The sequence below is a fragment of the Solanum dulcamara genome, chromosome 11 (assembly GCF_947179165.1).
Source record: "Solanum dulcamara chromosome 11, daSolDulc1.2, whole genome shotgun sequence".
NCBI classification, from domain to species: domain Eukaryota; kingdom Viridiplantae; phylum Streptophyta; class Magnoliopsida; order Solanales; family Solanaceae; genus Solanum; species Solanum dulcamara.
Window position 1 is genome coordinate 36695654 of NC_077247.1, and position 14882 is coordinate 36710535.

At 40.1% G+C, this 14882-nt stretch overlaps 1 protein-coding gene across 5 annotated transcripts in view; it reads left to right on the plus strand.

The window, feature by feature from the left end:
* Positions 1 to 1630: 1630 nt before the first annotated feature.
* Positions 1631 to 14882, plus strand: part of LOC129873727 (pre-mRNA-splicing factor ATP-dependent RNA helicase DEAH1-like) — a 37513-nt gene continuing 24261 nt past the window's right edge. For 2 of the 5 annotated variants that reach the window (XM_055948891.1, XM_055948894.1), the window contains exons 1-9: positions 1631 to 1759; positions 10925 to 11025; positions 11097 to 11230; positions 11338 to 11535; positions 11658 to 11735; positions 11840 to 11926; positions 13004 to 13037; positions 13149 to 13203; positions 14748 to 14807. In XM_055948891.1, coding sequence (XP_055804866.1) covers positions 10932 to 11025; positions 11097 to 11230; positions 11338 to 11535; positions 11658 to 11735; positions 11840 to 11926; positions 13004 to 13037; positions 13149 to 13203; positions 14748 to 14807 — 740 coding nt within the window. In that variant the 5' untranslated portion in view covers positions 1631 to 1759; positions 10925 to 10931. Of the gene's footprint in view, positions 1784 to 6920; positions 7641 to 10924; positions 11026 to 11096; positions 11231 to 11337; positions 11536 to 11657; positions 11736 to 11839; positions 11927 to 13003; positions 13038 to 13148; positions 13204 to 14747; positions 14808 to 14882 lie in introns of those variants that run through there. The other 3 variants (XM_055948892.1, XM_055948893.1, XM_055948895.1) reach the window with 3 other exon arrangements.

The window sequence follows — 14882 nt, forward strand, 5'->3', positions numbered from 1 at the left end:
TGGCCTGAAAAACCCTGCACAACTTTTAGTGACGCGTCGCGCCAAGGACCAAACTATTGAGGCATGTTTCTGGCGCTATAGTGGTGCGTCGCGCCCTTACAGCGCCAAGGCCATTTCCCCAGCAGTTGCAACCCAGGCCAAAATGAAATTCCTGCCGTGCTAGTTCATCTTAGGATCGTCATACCTTTTGACTCCGAACTCCAAAATTTACGTTCTTGGTGGCGTTGGAAAGAAGACTCGACGACCCTTACTTTGATAGGTCGTGGGCCACCTAGATTGACGTCCTTCAAAAGATAGGGTCGTCAAAACTCGACCCTTATATGAACTCATCCTAAACTTAGCCACGACGGATCTTTTGGGCTTAGCTCGGTCCTAGGGGTCCTTGGTGACCCCACATCACCTCTAACCCTGCTCAGTCCCTTAGAGACTCCTCTTAACTCATGAATATATTTCAAGACACTCGGGTTTGACCCCTCCCGAACACAAGAAGGGTTCGAATCTTTGGAAAAATTTGAGGGGTGTTACAAAAACCTAGCCTACCTGGGCATCAAGCAATGGTAGAAGGATTATAGCATGATCCCTGACTTTCAGATGGAGAAACTATAGAGACGGACATAAAATTTGTGGGTTGTAGCTTTTCTTGAGCTAGGATTCTCTTCTTTCATTCTCTCCAAACCTAGAACAACTTTTTGGAGGGTTTCTAGAGTAAGCCTCATCTATTTTGGCACCTAAAGAAAAAATAAGATAATAAAAATATGTCCTCTTTTCATTCTGACCCGTCAAATCCTGCTCTGGCGGCCTAATCCCACTACGGCAGCCCAACACAGACAATGCTTAGTAAAATGGGCATAACATTTTACTCTGAACTTTAAATGAGGAAAATTTGGTCGCGTGAAAAGAAGACTCATAGACCTTTAATTTGATAGGTCACGGGCCACCTAATTCATTATAGGCTGAGAGCTATGGTCGTTTGAAGTTGAACTTAGTTTAAACTCAAGTCTGAAACTAAATCGGAAAGACACTTTAACTTAACTTTGAGATAGGGACATTATACGACCTTAATTCACAACTAATGCACTCGTATATCAAGAAATTGATCCTAGTCTTATGACGAATGAAATTCGTACATTTTTACCGCAGATATTTTTAGTAACGGGCTAAATCATTATATATACGCATATTAATAGTCATAAATAAAAAGATAATTAGATCTATGGACGGAGTAATTTCCTTCCCACTCTTTTACTAATTCATTCTTAAAAATTTCTTGTATCTTTATAAATAAATATGAATACTTTAAAAAAAAATTAATTGTAAGGATAATATAAAAATATTTTAATTAATTTTTTTTAATTTAATAAGGTGGATAACTAATACTCCCTCCGCCTCATTTTAGTTATCATGTTGAGATTTTCGAAAGTCAATTTGATTAATTTTTAAAGTTAAATTATATTACTTTAACTAAATATTATAAAATAAAAAGTTAGATATTCAAAAATTATACGAAAAGTACTATAAGTTATAATTTTTTTTATATCAATATGATAAAAAAATATATTTTAAAATGTTATGGGAATATAGGGAGAAACAAACAAGCCTATTTAAGTTTTTATTTTTTGAAAGACATATTTTCTCGTCTTCCTTCGTCTCTCTTCCTCTCGCCGTTCTCTTCTATTCTCCATTTTCTCCTACAAGCAACAATCTGTTGGCAATTCGTTTGCAATCCTGTGGTCCTCCAGTGGTGGGCTGCTCGGCACAGGTGATTCTTACGTCATCTTATTCGGTCGAACACTATCCCTCTCTTCCTATGTCCCACTAGTTAGCTTGCCTATTTTGTTTTTTTTTGTGTTTTTGGATCATTTAAAATGAGACTGATTTTGCTTATGTGGGTGTAAATTTGAAATGTTCTGAGGAGATTTAATCTCTAGTAGTGGAATGAGACCTGAATAGAGTTGAACAACATTAATCTCTAGTTGTGGAATGAGACCTGAATAGAGTTGACCAACATTATATACGATTCATAGAGAACCCTAACTTATTAGAGGTCCAAGTGTCGTTTGTTGTCTATTGCTTCTGGTAAATTACTCATATGCTTTTGTTCTACACTTGCCATATGCATGTTTGTGGTGCTTTCTTTTCATGGTTTTTTCAGGTGAAGAAAAGGTTTCCTTCATGCTATGACTTATTTTATTCTTTCTTAGTAAGTTGTACTACTATTGCTTTAATCGACATAAATATTAAGCTTTGACATAGAAGCAGTGCATTTTATTTTATTGGTAAGATAGAAACAGTGCATTCCCTATTAATACACAGACAGTAGAAAATGCTGAGCATAGGTTAACTCTTAGTTGTCCAGAAATAAGAACTAAACATTATCAGTTACGCTTAGTTCTAGTAAGCTTTTTTTCTGCTCCCGGCTGAGCATAGGTTGATCAGTTTTTTTATTTCTTTAGCATTTCTTTGAAATTCAAAGTCTGTTTGCTGCTTCTTCTGAGGTGAAGAAGGCCCCCTCTTATTCCCGGACTTGGACTCAATCCACATTACTTGATTGAAGCATTAGTAGCTTAGTATTTGTTTTTCCAGCATATTTCTAGGTGGAGTTTCAGATGTTAGATCGATTTTTTTTCCTGTACTAGTGAAACATATTAATTGTGTTTGCTGTCCATCTTTTTTACGACAATGCTAAGAAAGTGGAGTCTGAGATTTGTTCTGTTACACAAACTTCTTTCATCATGACTTCTGATCATTTTATTTTTCTAAAACTGGTAACTGTATGACTTCTTGACCATTTGAATCTGCAGCTTGCCAATTTTTGTCTGATCACTTTGGCACACAATTTATGTTTTTTGGTCCATATGGTGGCTCACTCTTTACAAAAAGCACCATATTTCATTACCAAAAACACTCTCTGCCATATTTACAGTTTCTTTCATGTCCCTAAGAATTAATCCAAGAGCTACTTATGCAAATCCATTGATGTCATTCAAACCCTTCCATACTTTCTTTAGACTTCTTTGTATTGGCTTATTTTCCCCACAAAATTCAACTGTTTTTTATGTTAATCATGGAACATTACATGGCACTTACCTACTCAACAGTAGCTTTATGAATAAAATATAATCACGTGAATATAGGTTTGATAGCGTGAAAAATTAAGGCCAATCTAGCGTGAATATGGATTGAGGAAAAATGTGTGGTCTAGTGTTAGCCGCTAGATATATAACATAACCATATACTGATTAGTCTAAGGAATCTGTGTAATTCAAAAATAAATTCTTTTTCAGCTAAATTACTGAATTTTTTTTTAAAATATTAGTGTCACCATATTGGTTAGAGGTTAGGTTATGGCTTACCTCAACATGTAGATTATAATTATATTATTAGAAAAGAGTTGCAGCAATCATCACAACGAGCTCCTGCTAAGGATGAAGTAGACATCATCCTGTAAACACACATAAAAAAAAGGGATTATGCCAGATGAGGATGTAAATCTTCCTTTCTATCAACTACGCCTCTTAGGTGTACCGTCTAGCAAAATTGGCCTATTCCCCCGTGAAGATTTAATGCATTCCTATTTCACTATACAAGAAAATTCCTCCGCTAGGCAGTCAACTCGCAGCCGACTTCAGCCTACTTATCGCACAAACGTTTGACACTTAAACAAATAAATATCAAACACACGCAATGGAAACAAACACAAATGTACAGGCAATCAACCCAACCTTTATTAATCTCTCACTCAGATTATTACAAAGGAATACACTCGGAATATGGCCAAGTCTCACAAAACTTTGCTAACACTTGAACTCTTTTGCTCTCTCTTGCTAGCTAACACTTAGCCAATTCTACCTACTATTTATAGACAACATAGCAGCAGCCTAAGGGGGAGGGACGTGCAATGTAGTGCCTGTATTACATGGGGAAATCATGGGAGAACAGCCCTTCAACGTGTCCTTAATTTTCGGAGGTCATGGGACGTGGTCATCAAGGAACTGCCAACCGACTCGCGTGCCAGGCACGCTGGCTAACCATCGCGCGTGCCTCGCCTGTGCGCCTTGCCAACATTGCCTTGCCAGCGCCTTGTCCATGCCGTGCCTGCGCCATGCCAGTGCCTTGCCCATACTGTCATGCCAACACCATGCCTACGCCTTACCAGTGCCATGCCAACGCCTTGCCTGCGCTGCCATGCCAGCATCATGCCAACACTTTGCCATCATCGTACCAACACCTTGCCATCGTCCGTCAGCCTTGGCCTCAGCACGCCCATGCCAACATGCATGTCTGCCGATGCCAATCCCTTGCCTGCACGTATGCCCGCCCGGTGCCATGCACCTGTCTCGCACATGCCCGCCTGGTGCCATGCGCCTACGCTTTGCGCATGCCTGTGCCTCATGCCACGCCTGCGCCTCGCGCATGCCTGCGCCTCGCGCATGCCTTGCCTCGCATATGCCTTGGCCTTAGTCGAGCTGCTTGCCATCACCCAAGCATGCCTTGACCTGTTGCATGCCATGCCATCGACATGCCATCCACACATTGCTTCTGCCAGCCGCATAGGCCAGTGCCAAGGGGCAATGCACAAGCCCTTGACACTGCCTTCGCCCAATGCCCCTAAGTCCAAGATCAGGGGTCTAACAAACCACCCCCACCAGTTGAACTCGACGTCCTCGGCGAGACTGTTTTGAGGTAGTCCTCCAATTGCTTGTCGAACTGCCAAAGTGACTTAGTTTTTTCCCAAGTAGCATCAGCTTCTTGCTTACCCTTCCATTGAATTAGGAACTCCGTCGGCCTGTTCTTTTTCACGCCAAGTACCCGGTGATCCAGTATCTTTTCAATCTCGGCATCAAACTGTGTGCGCACCACAGTCGGCGCCCTTTTTGATTGACTCCTTTCTGAATCCTCAGCATCCTCATAGAACGACTTCAGAAAACTCACATGGAAAGTTGGGTGCAGCTTCAACCTTTCCGACAGCTTCAACCTATAGGCGACTTCGCCAACCTTTTGGACCACTTCAAACGGTCCATCATACTTAGGAATCAAACCACGGTGCCTAAACTTACTAGTAATCTGTTTCCAGATTTGAGGAGTAAGTTTCAGCAACACCTTGTCACCAACATTGAACTCCAGCGACCTCCTCCGTTGGTCAACATACTTCTTCATGTGTTTCTGGGCTTTACGCAAGCTGTCTTGCGCCTCGGCAAGTATCTCTTGCTTGTCCCTGGCAAAACGGTAAGCAGCTGGGCACTTACCTTGCGCCCTCTGCTTAGCGACATCTAGCGGCGTCATAGGCTGTCTGCCTAGGACCAACTCAAATGGGCTCATTTCTGTAGCTGACGATTTATGCAAATTGTAGCAAAATTGTGCAGTGTCCAATAGATCAACCCAATTCCACTGACTTGCCGTCACGAAGTGCCTCAAGTACTCCTCCAACAAATGGTTAATCCTTTTAGTTTGCCCATCAGTTTGAGGGTGGTTCGCAGTAGAAAACTTCAAGTCAGTCCCCATCATGTTGATCAATGCTGTCCAGAACCGACCTGTGAACCTTGTGTCCCTATCGCTGATTATGTCCGCCGGCAAACCAAAGAACTTAACAACATTTTTGTAGAACAATTCAGCAGCAACATCAGACGAGCACACTACTGGGGCAGCTACAAAAACAACATACTTTGAAAATCGATCCACCACAACCATGACCGACGCCATACCGTTCACCTTTGGGAATCCGCCAATAAAGTCCATAGAAACTGATAACCACGTCCTCTCAGGAATGGGAAGAGGCTGCAGCAACCCTGCCTCCTTTGTGCGTTCAGTCTTGTCTAGTTGACACACTAGACAAGTTTTCACATAAGATTCTACATCTTCTTCCATCTTTGGCCAGACGTATCCTCTTGACAGTAGTGCTAGCATCCGTTCAACACCCGGATGGCCAGTCAATGTGGTGTCATGCGCCTCTTTCACTAGGTCTTTGCGCAGTCCACCGCCTTGAGGTACCACGATCCTTCCCCTTTGAAATGAAGCAGATCGTCCTCGATCCAGTACCTCCGCACTGTACCTTCTTTCACTTGATTCATCAACTTCACATATGATGAATCATTGGCAGCACATAGTCTAATTCTATCAATAAAATCAGGCTCAAGTTTTGAAATTGAATACATGGCAACAAATACCTCCTTTCGACTCAGAGCATCGGCAACCTGATTGCTACTTCCTGGCTTGTGCTCCCACACGAAGTTCCCACACGAAGTCATATTCAGCCAAGAACTCCTGCCAACGAGCCTGCTTAGAACTTAGTTTGCGTTGCGTCTTGAAGTAGGTGTTCGCACATTGTCCGTCCGGACAACAAACTTAGTCCCTAGCAGATACACCCGCCATACCTGCAAGCAATGCACCACGGCCACCATTTCTTTCTCATGAGTAGAGTACCTCTGCTCAGCATCATTCAACTTTCGGCTTTCAAAAGCCATAGGGTGCCCATCCTGTACCAACACGCCACCCACTGCCTTTTCTGAAGCGTTAGTGTGCTCTTCAAACGGCAACTCAAAGTCTGGCAACCTTAGTATAGGTTCTGAAGCGATGGCCTCCTTCAGCATCTTGAATGCAGCATCCTGCTTGTCAGTCCACACCCATACTACATTCTTTTTCAGCAAATCAGTCAAGGAAGCTACCATCTTTGAATACCCGCTTATGAATTTGCGATAATAATTCGCCAACCCAAGGAAAGACCTCAAGTCCTTCACGTCTTTAGGGGCCTGCCAATCCACGATTGCTTGCACCTTCTTTGGGTCCATGCGCACTTGGTTCTGACTCACCAAGTGTCCAAAAAATATTATTTCTTGTTGGGCAAATTCACACTTCTCCATTTTGACATATAGTTGGTACTCTCGCAACCGAGACAATACCAATTTCAAGTGGCCAACATGTTCATCCAGCGAGCGACTATAAATGACAATATCGTCTAAGTATACAACTACAAAGTCATCAAGATACTCAAACAACACATTGTTCATTAAGTTACAGAAAGTAGCCGGGGCATTGGTTAGCCCAAACGGCATTACAAGAAATTCATAAGACTCATATCTAGTTACACAAGTGGTCTTAGATTCATCCCCTTCCGCTATTCTAACCTGCCAATAGCCCGACCTAAGGTCTAGCTTGGTGAACCAACTAGCCTTGCTCAACCTATCCATAAGATCTTGAACTAAGGGAACAGGATATTTATTTTTCACTATTACCTTGTTCAATGCCCGGTAGTCCACGCACATTCGCAACGTCCCATCCTGCTTTTTTTGAAATAGAACAGGAGCATCATAAGGAGCCTTAGACGGCTGAATTAGGCCTGCATCCAGCAACTCGTTCAATTGCTTCCTTAATTCAGTCAGTTTCTTTGGAGCCATGCGATAAGGTGCCTGCGCCGGAGCAATTGATCCTGGCAGCAACTTAATCTTATGGTCGATGTCCGTCCTTGGTGGCAAAGTTATGGGGAGTTCAGGGGCATGGCATCTTTGAACTCCTTCAAAACATGTGCCACACATTCAGGCACAACAATTCGCACATCAGGTTTTACCTCCACCAAGGCAGCAAGGAAGGTATCTTCTCCACGCATACATTTGTTGATGTCAAAGTTGCAGCAAAATTCGGGCTAGGTGGGTCTTTTTAGCTGTGATGCTTTTGCATTTCTATTAGCACATTATTTGTTATTGTTATTGTTCTTATCTTATCACATTATTTGTTATTGTTATTGTTCTTGTCTTGTAAAATCTGCACCGCTTCACGCTTTAGACATTATGCTATTTATATATTTTTCTCTCTTATTTTGTGGCTGATAATTTTTGAGCCGAGGGTTTTTCGGAAATAACTTTTCTATCTCAATGAGATAGTGGTAAGGTTTGCGTACGTCTTACCCTCCTAGGCCCCACTCGTGGGACTTTACTGGGGATGTTGTTGTTCTAGTTACTTTTAAGAAAAAGTTTATTTTAGAAAAAAATATCTAAATGGTTTTGGCTTCTCTGTGTTTAAGGAGATAATGTGCGCAAAAGGTCCCATCATTTCCAACAAAGCTTCTTTGCCTCTCAATAAAAAAGGAAACAAAGGTTATAAGTTAGCTCTTTGGGTTCAAAATACTGGAAGCAGTTTAGGCGGAATTTTAGTTTTCAAAAGTTTGGGCCATACTCATGTTAGACAAACTGGCTTTGCATATTGAATTTGATTTCTACTCTAGGTTTCTACTTTCTATTTATTTTGTGTACTTATATCTTGTTTAATGCAGCCTCTTGCAAAAATGAGGTAAGACTGCATATAATAGATCTTTGTCGTCCGACTCTTCGCATAGCAAGAACTTAGCTGTCATGACCCAAGCTAGGCCCTAGGCGTGACACCGTGATCGAGATCCCAAGAGACCTCAACCAAGCCTCTTAGCATACATTGCATACAAAAGGTAACTTAAAACATAACTAAGACAACATGAGCAAAAGATAAGTCTCAATAGAGAAACACATAAAGCAACATGAACGAACATTCAGAGGTACAGCTCAATAGACGTCTAAACATGCCTCTACTCTAGTCTAAATGGGGGCATAAGACATGATCCTAGCTCACCCAATAAAAGAAGTAAATGTCAAGACAAAAGAATGTAAAATCATATCGGTTACGTCCGCGAGACATGAGGACTCACCAAAGCAAGAGATAGCTATCAATGTGACTCTAGCCACGAGTGGGAGGAGCGCGATTGGGAGGCCCTACATTATGATACAATATAGGTAAAAGAGTATGCGTCAGTACATGAAATGCACTAAGTATGTGAGAAGCATTCATGAACAATAGTAACAGGACATAAGCAATATGAACGTGAGATGCATGACCAATAATCTTGAAAACATGAGTAAAGCTTGAAAGCATTTAAAACATTGTAATCATGGTCAGTGTATCACAAAATCAACATAAGAGATCATATCATAACATATACCTTTGTGTGGGATAGGACCTTTAATCGACACTTAAGACCACGCGAGCTATAACATGAAATCTGATGTACTCCCACATCGAGAAGGGAGAGGCTTCTTGCCAAGGTAGACTCCGTGATGAGACCTTTCTTTAAAATCATGAGCTATACGTGCATCTACTAGCTAAGCCATAAGGTAACCTTCGGTGGCAACATAGTTAGGGACTATAGGTTGCTACTAGGATTCCCTTGGGTAGCTACTTGTCTATCAGACTGAACCCTACCTAAAAGTCGTCTCGGTGCTTAGTCATTATCCCAAGGGAATTCATTAAAACATCATCATACTTTCATCAAAAAATAATCATAAGAGTAGCTCATTACATGAATGATTCATAGGAATCCATGAGTCGGTGAGAAAATCCTTTCACCTCTTAGACATGAGTTGTGAGAAAAACCTTTCACAATCTTTATACATTGCTTGAAATATCATTGAAACACAATTCATTATCATCATAACTTTTCATAAAGTATATCATCAAAATTCATAAAGCCTAAAATCATATTTCAATACATGGGTCCATGTAAAATAGATTAGAGATCATGTATTATAATGAATTCATGCATGATAAGAAAGAACAACATTGATTGAAATCAAATAACAAACCCATAAAAAATTGACATGAAACTCTCATACATTGATTGAAATTGAATTAGTAGAGTTGGGATATTTTGGGGCTCAATGGGTGAATGGAACCCATTGATGAACTCCCACATACCTCAATTAATCAAGCTCTAGCAATGTAGATTAGGAGACTTGAACCTTGAAAACCTAGCTCTTGTCTTGGAGAAGAAGTTAATCTTTGGAAGAGGATTTCTAGAGAGAGAAATATTGCATGGAGTGATTCGGGGGTGATGAATTGAATTTGAAGGGTTTTGGTATATATAGTCTTAGGATACTGGATCAAAAAGATGTAGTTTAGGAATTAAACAAGTCGGACTTTGATGAAAATACCCTTGCAAATAATTGCCGAGGATCAAGAGGGCGAGATAGGTCGTGCATCGGTGAGTCGCCGACCATCCCTTCCTCTCGCCTAAATTGCCAGAGCCTTCGAGGAATGGAATCCGAAATTTCCCTTCCTTTAGGCGACATTGACCGGGCTCGCCGATCACATCGGCGAGTCGCCGAAGTTGACCTTCCCTCGCCCAAGCTACCTCAAGTTAGCCAACTCTTCGATACTTATTGGCGAGCAGGGGTTGACTCGCCTAACCTCTTCGGCGTGTCGCCGAACTCCCTCTTACTCGCCGACTTGCCCTGCTCTGAGACCCCTTCTTAGCTAAATCTCTGGAACTTTGGGCGAGTTGAAGTAGCCCTCCTAGTTGACTCGGTGAGTCGCCGAGTCTCTCCCTTGCTCGCCTAACTCTCCCATAAACTTGCCAATTCCTTTGTACACAAGGGTGAGCTCGTGGGCTGATGGGCGAGTCACCTTTTCCAATGGGCGAGCCTCAGGCTTAAATTTCCATTGTTTCTCCTTTTTAACTCAAAATTCCAACTTCTCAACTTCCCGGACCTCACATTAGCGCATTGGGCTGCCCTTACGATATCTGGTTTAACTATTTTTTCTGTCAAAGTAGATCAATGCTAGCATAGTGTGCTAAACGAAGCATGATATGGGTGAGATTATCAGTACAATATGAACGATTCATTGATAGATTCTGTCAAGCCTTAATTCATCTCTATTTCAATTCTGCGAAATATTTGATTGACTATTATAGGTTTCAATGACTTAGAAGAGTTGACCAATAATGATTATTTAGAAAGATAAAATGCTTATTGTCTGGTTTGTATAAAACATAATCAACTGCGGGCATAGATAATGAACCATTTGCTAGATTTGTGTAATGGAGGGGCAGGAACTCCAGCTATGTTGATGTGAAGGTGCATATTAATAAATCTAACTTCCATTGTTGTGTATTTGTTGTTTCATGCAGTAAAAAAATGGGGTCTGAATTAAGGACGTGGGTTTCCGACAAATTGATGTCTCTCCTAGGGTACTCGCAGTCCACAGTTGTCTCTTATGTTCTTAATCTTGGTACATCTTCTTCTTATATTTTAATAAATAATTGCTGTGGCAACATTATTCATAATATCATTTTCATGCAGCTAAGAAAGCTTCATCAGCTGCCAATCTATCAAATCAGCTTGTAGATGATATGGGTATGTCATCCTCCAGTGTAACAACAGTGTTTGCTCAAGAGATTTTTTCCAGAGTTGAGCGCAAGACGACAGGGACAAATGTTAGTTTCTGCAATTTCGGTTATTTCACGGGGTAACACTAGCGAGAATTCTTTTGGTAAAACATTGTGCTTTATCTCGTAACACTTGGTGCTTCTTGTTGCACCAGCTGTATCTACAACAAGAAAGGGAGGCTACAATGTTGGCTAGGAAGCAAAAGACGTACACACTTTTGGAGGCTGATGATGATGATGACAATATTGCTGGTGTGGAAAGTAATTCTGTCCCCTCTCAGAATAGGAAAGATGATACACGCAAAAAGAAGTTTAGGAGGCGTGTTGAGACCCACGGGGAGGAAGATGATGAGGCATAGTGATTTTACTCTTCTTCTTCTTGATAGAATTCAGTTTTATTTTTGATAGTAAGCTGTTGTAATATTGAATCTTGTTTTAACTAGTTGCTTTGTTTTGACTGAATATGATGGTGCAGGTGGTTAGGGATGAGGAGCGAGAAAGACGGGTAAGGAGACGAACATCCCAAGACCAAGATGACAGTGACAACTCTGAGGTACATCTTATGGTGTATTGTTTTGACTTTCTTTTGCCTGTTCACCTTCTCCATACTCAGAACTCCCGATCACTTGACGTTAACTGCATGTTTGTTGGTTGCAGTCAGAAGAGGAACTACTTCGGGACCAAAGAGAGAGGGAGGAGTTGGAACGACATATCAAAGAGCGAGATGCTGCAGGGACTAGAAAGGTGAGCAATCTTAACATTGTTTGAACATCTGTGTGCTTAGATACCAAGCGGTGCTTCTACTATTTGAATTCGCTGTCAGGTTTGTTTTCGGTGGAAAGGAATGTTCAAGTAATTGGCTAATCAATCTATTAGTTCCACTGTTTTAGAGTTGTTAAACTGAAGTGTGGATGCACTCTTGACATTTAGAGATTGTTCCCTTCCAATATTACAAATACAGTGGGGTCGTCTTGTGGATTTGACTATTTTAAGCATCTTAAACCAGCAACAACAAATGAACAACAACTATGCCTCAGTCCTGTCCGAATTGGATTGGCCGTATGAATCCTCTCCGGCCATGTTCCCCAATTTAATTCATCTCAGGCCAACCTTTCTGAGGATTCATCATGAATTGACTAGTTTGGCTAGTTTACACTGACAGCCTACCACAACCCTCGTCCTTTTTCCGGGCTTGGGACCGCGATGTGAGCAAGTTCACAATGGTGGAGTTAAGCATCTGAAACCAGCAATTGTGGATAAAGTTTTTATTTGTTGCTTTAGTTGCTTTTAATTTTGAAAGTGTAAAGCTGTGGCACATATTCACTAGGGATTTGGGTGTTTTATTTGCTGTCGTGTTCAGCATCTTCTAATAGGTTGCCAGTCTGAGCATCGCATGCTTTGATTTTTTCTTTTTGCATCTTTGCAGTACCTTCTTGGTACTGGCCTTAGTAAAATACTTTATCTTAAAAAAAGAAGGAAGAAGCTTTGATTGTGTTTTTGCTTCGATATGGCTATTTCTTTGAGGGCCTCTCTTGATTAGTTGGACTTTTCATTTTGAAGGTGGTAAAATGGAGGAACGTATGCGCCCTGATTTTCTATGTTATTGTACTGAGTATTATACTTCATTTGTGATAGGCTTTAGTTGGAATATCACACACATATTTGTTTTCTGCTTTGACATATTTACTAAACTTCTTGTTCTGATCATCTGATATGATTTTGTCCTGTGTCTATTAATGAAGGTCAGACTTATTTCTTGTATGCCAACATTATTTTTTCATCTATCTTTGTTCTAAAGTGGTATTTTGTCTTCAATAACAGTTGGCAGAGCCAAAATTAACAAGGAAGGAGGAAGGTACCTTACTGTGGATACAATTCCTGCTGTATATTTGTTTGTTTCATTTTTCCTGTTCTTCAGTAGAAAGACTAGTTTATGCAAGTGAGCTCATACATGAATAAATGACAGAAGAGGCAATCAGGAGGTCTGATGCATTGGAGCGAGATGACATTGGACCTTTAAGGTTAGTTACCATACAATCTGGTTCACTATTTTATTATTATCTTAGGTCTTACAAAAAAATTCTTGCTTTTGTAACCACATACATTCATTCTTAATTTGGAATACCTCTTCTTTTGTGGTTCTTTTACTTGTATATTTTATTCAAAGGAGGTAATTTGAAGTGTGTTTTGAGTATAATTAACCATAAAAACGAAAACAAGAAAAAAGAAAACGGAGGTAGATTAAATAAGTCTTGTAGTTCCAATGTTTTTGGTCTTGACAGAACATAAATTTGCTTATTGGTAGATATGATGGTGAAGATTTAAATTGGAGATTTTTGACTTTCTTGGCTTAGAGCTTGGATGTCATTTTTTTAGTTATTTGAATGTTTCATTCTTAAAGAAAAACCAAACAATAGGTAGATCTGCTGTGGTATATAAGTTAAATTTTCAATTCAGGCTTATCTGCTTTTTGATATAAGACGATTTGATCAGTATGTACAGATTAAACACGGTTTGACCAAAGTCATTTGTCAAATCATCTTGTCTAGTTTGCATCAGAAGTATAAATGGAACATAGGTTCTTTTAATATGGAATGCGTCTGTCTGAATAATCTCATGCTTCTTTCATTCTAAACAAGTTAAAGAAGACTCCAATGGCATTGTTCTTCAAACAACTTCTCTTTCTTTTTTATCCTTTTTAGTCTCCTACTCGTGGCATTTCATCCATTGTCCTTTATTCTTACTTCATGAAAAATGAATAAATAAAAAAATTCTTTCATCTACTGTCCTTTTTAATACCCATGAATTGTTGAACATCCAGATATTAGTGTCCATATTTGAGTTTCCAATGCATCAGGTGGGGGTTTGTGCAGTGTGACATGGGCCAGACAATATCAGTTCATGAAAATCCCATCTCCTCTTACTTTATTTTCTTGCATTTTAGAGTTGAGAGGAGAGATAGTACTAGGTACAGAAAAAGACACATTGTAGTGTTTTGTACTGGAGAACTATGTTGCTATTCATCAATTCTAGGGTCAATTAGGGGTGTAACTGAGAAGCACTTGATATTAATGCATAGCAAGGTCTTGTTGAAATAGACTGATATCATGCTACTGATCGAATAGCTCTCTTGCACATTACATTTTCTAGGGAATTGTGTTCCACATTTAATGTTCTCTGTTTTTACTGTTTTTGTTATTCTTTACCTTTTTTCTTGTGGGATTTTTGTTGGGCCGGGGGGGGGGGGCTACTTTTGTCATACAATTTAAAATAAAGGTCTAATTTGGGATGAGGTACTGTATCTTTGCATCTGGACCTCCATGAAGGACATTGTTATACTACAGGCCTCAGTATTCGGATCTGCTATAACTATGTGAAGAATTTAGGGCAGAAGTATGAAAAAAATATACTTATGTAAGCAGTTTGTTTCGGCAATCTCACAGTATCTTCCTGAGCTTTGAATACAATTATCACCCATCAATCCTTGTGATTTTGCGCATTTAGCACTTCATTTGGCTCTCTAACATAATTTACAAACTCACATCCCAATTTTATTGTAATCCAGGAAAGTTTCAAGGCAAGAATACCTGAAGAAAAGGGAGCAGAAGAAGCTAGAGGAACTCCGGTATTTACATGATTGTACATTATAGTTTACACCATCATTTATTATATATGGAAGTAAATTGTGTTGTTCTATGTG